Source organism: Olea europaea, chromosome 21 (genome assembly GCF_002742605.1).
Source record: "Olea europaea var. sylvestris chromosome 21, O_europaea_v1, whole genome shotgun sequence".
Classification (NCBI taxonomy): domain Eukaryota; kingdom Viridiplantae; phylum Streptophyta; class Magnoliopsida; order Lamiales; family Oleaceae; genus Olea; species Olea europaea.
This window is the reverse complement of record NC_036257.1, coordinates 15,981,617-15,988,040: the sequence shown is the minus strand read 5'-3', so window position 1 is coordinate 15,988,040 and position 6,424 is coordinate 15,981,617. Positions and strand designations below refer to the sequence as shown.

The following is a 6,424-nucleotide window of genomic DNA, read 5'->3' as shown; positions in this document are numbered from 1 at the left end:
AAATGGAATTTTTAATAGTGATTTTTTGAAGAATGTGTGGTTAGAAAACAAACTCGATACTTGTTAAGCCCCTGTTTGAAACCATTATTTTGGTCAAATGGAATTTTTAATAGTGATTTTTTGAAAAATGTGTGGTTAGAAAATAGAGAATTTTTTTGAATTTATGGGAAATATATTTTATTGTGTGAATGTGTTGTAAAAAATGAGTATACAGAAAAAATAGTTGAAATAGTGGTTGTCAAACAATTTTTTATTCACATAATTGAATTCGTGAATAAATTGTAAAAAAGAAAAAAAAGGGGACAAATTCGGTTCCATAGTTGAGAGTCCACGTTCTAATTCAAGAATCAAGCACCATCTGGGACGTGATCAATCTTGATTCTGGATTAGAGTTCCTTTTTTCATTTTTTATTTTTAAAACCAAATTGACACCCCGGGGTCCGATTCAGAGGTTCATTTCCGGTCAAGATGTCCAAGTTAATCGATGATTAGCAAAACAAACGACACGAACTTAAATATTTCGAACTTCTTACTCCTTAAATATGAATTTTGAGATCAGGGACAAATAACGTGTTAAAATATGTAATTACAAGTGAATTTGCGTATACCATCTCATTCGAATGTACCAACGGTCCAACACAACCATACATTTCTTTGAAATCCCTATAAAAAGCAATTAGAACAATGCTAAATGTATCTAATTTTTTTACATAATCCTTTACCTACTACTTACAATAGGGAGTGAAGACCACATTTGAGAATTTTTATATTCACGCGAGGCCCAAGTACGGTGTAAAAGCGAGGACAACTTTCGGTATATTCCATTTGGTACAAATGGAATTGTCCAAGCAATTAGTAAGGCCCCGTTTGGTAGGGATTTTGAGAATTGATTTTTTGACCGTTAGAAGAAAAGTGGGGTCCACATGTGAGAGAAGAAGTCAAAAATTACGGCTTGGATAGTAAAATAACGGTCAAAAAATCAATTTTTTGGGGCAAAAAATCCATACCAAACGGGGCCTAAAGCAGCAATATAGATGTCAAAAATTGCCCGTCGGCCCAAGTACAGATGGACTGTGAGTCAGAGGCGCTTGAACTACCTATTGGCAATGAGCCATAAAGGGCCAAGAAAGGACACCTAAGACAGTTCACAAGAAACTTGAGCCACTAATAAAATATTCCCAGCAAACATATTGAAGCCATTCAAAAATATGACTTAAAAGAACAAAATTTCTGATCAGAGGCTTTTGATCTCAACTAGAACATTAAATCACAAAAGGGCAGTTATCATAACCTGCTACGAAGCTATCACAGTCGAGTTAGACAAGAAGACGTAATTATTCGTTTGTCACTATTAGGAATGCAAGAAAGTTGGATGAGACAAACTGTAATAACTTTTTAACATTATAAGTCGTAAAGTTGAAACTCCAAAGCTTACACGAATGCGTTAAAACTAAGTCATTAAGACTACAGTGACTACGGGCTGCAAAAATGCACCAAGGAAAAACTCTCTTAGCATGTCATCAGACCTCTTTGCTCCCATTTTTCTACACTGTTAATCGTAGAAGAATTGATTGCAAATTTCTTTGGTGAAATCCTTCCCAGCTTCAAGGTGCCTCATGCCTTGAATCTGCATCAACAGGAGGATATCAGGATTTTGAGAAGATAATCAGACAAGATATATGGGTCCTCTCTTATAGAGACTGAAGAGAAGCATAAGATGTAAAAGATCAACCTCTCCACCAACAACATGCATGAATGCAAGGGAAGTAGGCGTTAACGTGTTGGTGAACTTTCAAGTTGGTCCCTGAAATTAATTACACTTGTTTAAAATTGACTAGAAAAGAGAGATGGCAATGGGGGCGACAAAAGGAGAAGCAGGGATAAAAAATCTACATTCCCCATACCATTATTTATTTATATATTTTTTAAATTACTATTTAAATAAAAATAGATAAAAGGCTTATAACAAAGGAAAAATAAAGTTAAAAACAGGAATCGAGGCAGGTTCAGGGCAGAGACCATGTTTCTAGCCCCAATTCATCAGCCAGGCGGGCAGGAGCGGAGTACTTTGCCATCACTCAAAAGTTCACAGAAGGCACAGTTTATAGAAGATAAAATTAGTTGTGGAACAACTGCCATCACTCAAAAGATCGTGGAGAGCACAGTTTATAGAAGATAAAATTACTTGTGGAGCAACTTGAAACAAACTGATATTCAGTGATCAACATGAAATTTTACTAAAAATTAATCGACCACAAGTGAATGTAGTTGATACAACATTCTACAATAGTATCGAAGCTCTTCAAGATTTTTCCTCCAGCAGCTACTGAAACTGACTAAAAAAGATCCAATCTGAACATCCAATTTATAATAATGTGCAAAATTGTTTACCAGCAAGCATACATAAAATTTTTGATAGTACATAATGATAACTGATATGTTAAAGAGTACAAGATCAATGTAATTTAACCAGATGCCTATAACTATAGGCCAGTAATGATAGCTAAAACAGAGCTTAAAATTATATACTTCTCCTTGGTAGGAGACAACAATCACAAACTAAAACTCTTACTAATCAACATAACTAGCTACTGCAATCACATTCCTCCAAATTGCATAGAATTTTCCAGTACAATTCCTAACTTAAGAAAGTTGGAGGACTTTTTGAAAATCTCCCATAAAACCTCCTAACTGGGTTTTTTGTTGGGATTGACGGTTATGGCCAATGAGATTATCTATGGGTCTGCAATGACATACACAGAAAGCGAGAAGTTTAGTATTTGTTTAGTGTGTTTGGGTAATGGCTGACGCTACTGCATAAATAGTATGTTCTAGAATTAGAAATAGAGGTTCTTTGATTGTTTGCATTGCATTAAATTGAGGGGTTTTAAAATTTTAGTTTTTACGATAAGAAGAAATATAGAATGCTGAGACTCTAGGCAAAAGAGGGGTGTAAAATAAAAAATCTCATAGAGCGTTACCAGCACAAGAGGGGGTTTAAAATAAAAAATCTCAAAGTTATGATAATAACTAAAAACACCTAAACAATTAGATATTGACCACTTGATGCTGTGCATTTACCTATATCCAATACGCTTCATTCATTGTTGATTTATATGTAGCACCCGTTGGGGTTCACTTAACTACTGTAAAGTTTAACTTACATGTTAAATACTGTATTTACTACCCCATGGTAGCATAAAAAAGGTTGTGAAAATTTATTTTAACAAATTTTCAAGAATGAAACATGATAAAGACATTTCAAAGCTTAGCGACGATACTAACCTTGGATTATCTACCAGACCCTGTCAGCAACTCAAAAAGTCCACAACAATTCTTCCAGGAAGTGGTTTGGACTGGATGTAGAGTATGAGCTACCACTGGCTGCACAAAGTTTTGGAAAGAAAAAGAAAAGGTTAAGATAAATCAGTGATGCGTTAAAGCTTCTCTTTCTGATTAAAGTGCATGGCTAAGTAAAATAATTAAGGAAAGAAAAAGAAAAGGTTAAGATAAATCAGTGATGCGTTAAACCTTCTCTTGCTGATTCAAGTGCATGGCTAAGTAAAGTAATTAAAGAAGAATGATGTCAAATACCTTAGGATCTTCAGAATCTTCCTGACGTTCTGCTCCATTATTATCATTAACTCTAGTTACACTGTATGACAAAGTCAACTTGTCATCAGTCACCTGTACTGCACACTCCTTTGCATCTGAAGTTTCAGCAGCATTTTTAGCTAATTGAACAGATGCTCTCACCGCCTCCTTGTCAGATGCCGCATCCATACCACCCGCAGAAAAGACAAAATTCTCTTCGGCAGACTTCAACTTCTCCCCATTTTCCTTCAATACAGATTCAGACACGTACGAAGCCTCCGAAATATCAGGTGGAGCACTCGTATTTACTTTCACTTCCTCGTTCAACAACGAAACCTTCTCCGATCCAACAACAGGGCAAGTTTCGACAACTGAATCACCAGCCTGTTCCTCCAAAGGACCATGAATAACCTCGGGCGGCCTCTCAGACAATGAATTCTCTGCCTTAGCTGAATCAACTGAAGCATTGTGTGTGGTATCTTTATTCTTTTCAAAATTATGTGATTCATCATCTGAACTGTTGCTGGTACTGCTAGAACTCCCTGATACTCCTCCATCATATGATTTCTCAGGTAGCTCATCATGCTCAACCACATCGTCTTTCATTTCTGATTCGTCCTCGTGCTTCAATACCTTTTCAACCTGAACAACACTCCCTTCTTCAACCACTATTTTTTGCTCGTCGACACCCTCGTTTTTCACTCCTTCAATGAAGACGAAATTTGAAGTGTGCTCTCCCTTCTCCACCTCTTCCTCCTCTTCCGTGAAATGTTGCTGGTAGCTATGGCGGTCCTGAGATGCAGGAGAGCTGACCTCTCCACCGTCCGTCTCTTTATCATCTTGGTTCTTCGAATCATAATCTCCTACCATAGTTTGATTGATTCAGAAAATTTGATGCAAAATCAAGAAAAGCCACACTAACTAACAATTATCTATAAAGCAACCCATCCAAAGACAAACACTCTTTTAAAAAAAAATTCAATCTTCATCGAGAAGTAAATGAGCATTCCATATCTCTATACAAGTAAGTAAGTGCCACTTCTCCAAAAACCACTGATATAAGTCAAACTTCAAAACCATTTTCAAATTTATAAAGACACAGTTTCGCACACGCTTCAAAATAAAGATCTATAATAATCTAAAAGAGTATACCATAGATATAGATGGAAACTGTGGTAAATCAAATAAAGCAACCAGAATTGGCGGTACCCACTAATCAAAATTAAGAAAAAAACTGTAAAGTTCAATCAGATAAGAGAATTATTGAGTTGTACATGGTTTTGTATGGATTAATTTAAATAAAGCAAACTCAAAAGGGTATTTTTTCATCTCAATATATTCCAAACGTTGGAGGACAGAGACAGACATACCATGAGAGTGAACAGTAGAAAGATGTTGATCGGAGGTGTTGGAAGATGATTCGTTTTCCTTCTTTTTCTTGGCAGCTTTTCGCTTCTTAGCACCTGAAGGCATGCTTCTTGATTATTGGACTAAATGCTTGAAGCTGCAACTGGGTTATGGATCGTGGGTTGCCTATTGAAATTCTTGACTTGATTCTATTTCAGTCTATAACTTGCTCTCTAGGTTTTTGATTTTGTGTGGGCGTGAATTGCAAAGTGGCCTCTGCTACTCAAACAGGGAAGAGGGGACCGCAGATTCGTGGTGAAGAGTAGTGGCATGGGGGTCTTGATTAATCTATTTATGGCAATATTATTCCCAAGTTTGTCCATTTCTTTATAAAGCACATTATCCTTAAATATTAGATAATTTTTTTTCTTATATTGTAATTATTATCTAAATAAAAAGCAACTAACAACATATTCACCATGGGTCATAGTGAAGCTGGTGCATAATTATCTGACTCGACTTGGATCATTGATCCGATCAAAGCACTGAGTTAGCAAATTACTAGTTCATCAAGTACGTCAAATTTAGCTAACAGGTTGAAAAGTAAATTTTATTTTTATTTTTTTAAAGATATTAGAGCTATACATTTTTAAAAATTCATTTACTAATTGAAATACTCTATTCGTCTCATTTATATATGCTGACTTTCCCCCTTTTTTTTGTCCCTATTATATAGTAATATTTTTTTTATTGAGAATATTTTGTTTTGCTTATTTAATTTGCTTCGTTATAACTAATTTTTTTCATTTAATCTTGAAATTGTACAAAATATAAATAAGGGTAAATTAGAAATATTTTTAATAAAAATTGCTTTTTTCAATTGTTGGATATTGGTTAAATAAATCGAGAATTGAAAATCAATTAAAGTGACTTCGTATTGATTTCGACCAAATACTCAAAAACTCGACTCAATCCGTTTAAGCAAAATTGTTTGCCACTTCGCCGCTTCGGGGCGCACAAACGGGGATCGACCTGCCCGGTCAGATCGCGAGGGTCGAGGGGGCAGCGCCCCTCGTGGGGGGTCGGGGGCAACGCCCCCGAAAGAGAATTTTGATTTCTCTGCATGTATTGAAGGGTATATTTGGCATTTCGAAAATCAATATCGGATGAATGAGAAATTACAAAAAAAAAAAGGACGAAAATCAGTGAATAGACACCTTTTCATAAAGGTGGTGCATTGTTTGGAAATGGTGCATGGTTTGGCCCCAACCATTTCGTCCACACCCTTTCATGGTCTATAAATAGGACCCTTTGGGTGTCCTATTCCTCACAGTTTGATATGCAAAACGTCTCTCATCCTCTCTTCCATCCAAAATCAAAATCATTCATTTATTTTGATTTTCTTTCATTTCATCCTTGGAGTACATAAGCCTAAATTTGGTTCGTTGTACTTGTGTTTTGGAGTGCTACAAAAACAAGTTGA

The 6,424-nt window shown here is 35.8% G+C and overlaps 1 protein-coding gene across 3 annotated transcripts; it reads right to left on the bottom strand.

Annotated features, from left to right (window-relative positions):
• Positions 1 to 1,262: 1,262 nt before the first annotated feature.
• LOC111370895 lies at positions 1,263 to 5,268 on the bottom strand. Of its 3 annotated transcripts, XR_002698512.1 has the most exons (5): positions 4,965 to 5,268; positions 3,595 to 4,457; positions 3,286 to 3,384; positions 1,733 to 1,804; positions 1,263 to 1,627 (listed from the first exon to the last, which is right to left on the bottom strand). XR_002698512.1 is itself a non-coding variant. In XM_022992790.1 (4 exons), the coding sequence occupies exons 1-3, from the start codon at positions 5,065 to 5,067 to the stop codon at positions 3,292 to 3,294; spliced, it is 1,059 nt and encodes a 352-aa protein (XP_022848558.1). In that variant the 5' UTR covers positions 5,068 to 5,268; the 3' UTR covers positions 1,263 to 1,627; positions 3,286 to 3,291. The 3 variants fall into 3 exon arrangements, 2 of the variants coding, with proteins under 2 accessions (XP_022848558.1, XP_022848559.1); XM_022992790.1 differs by lacking the exon at positions 1,733 to 1,804; XM_022992791.1 differs by lacking the exons at positions 1,263 to 1,627; positions 1,733 to 1,804 and adding an exon at positions 1,824 to 2,743.
• Positions 5,269 to 6,424: the final 1,156 nt, after the last annotated feature.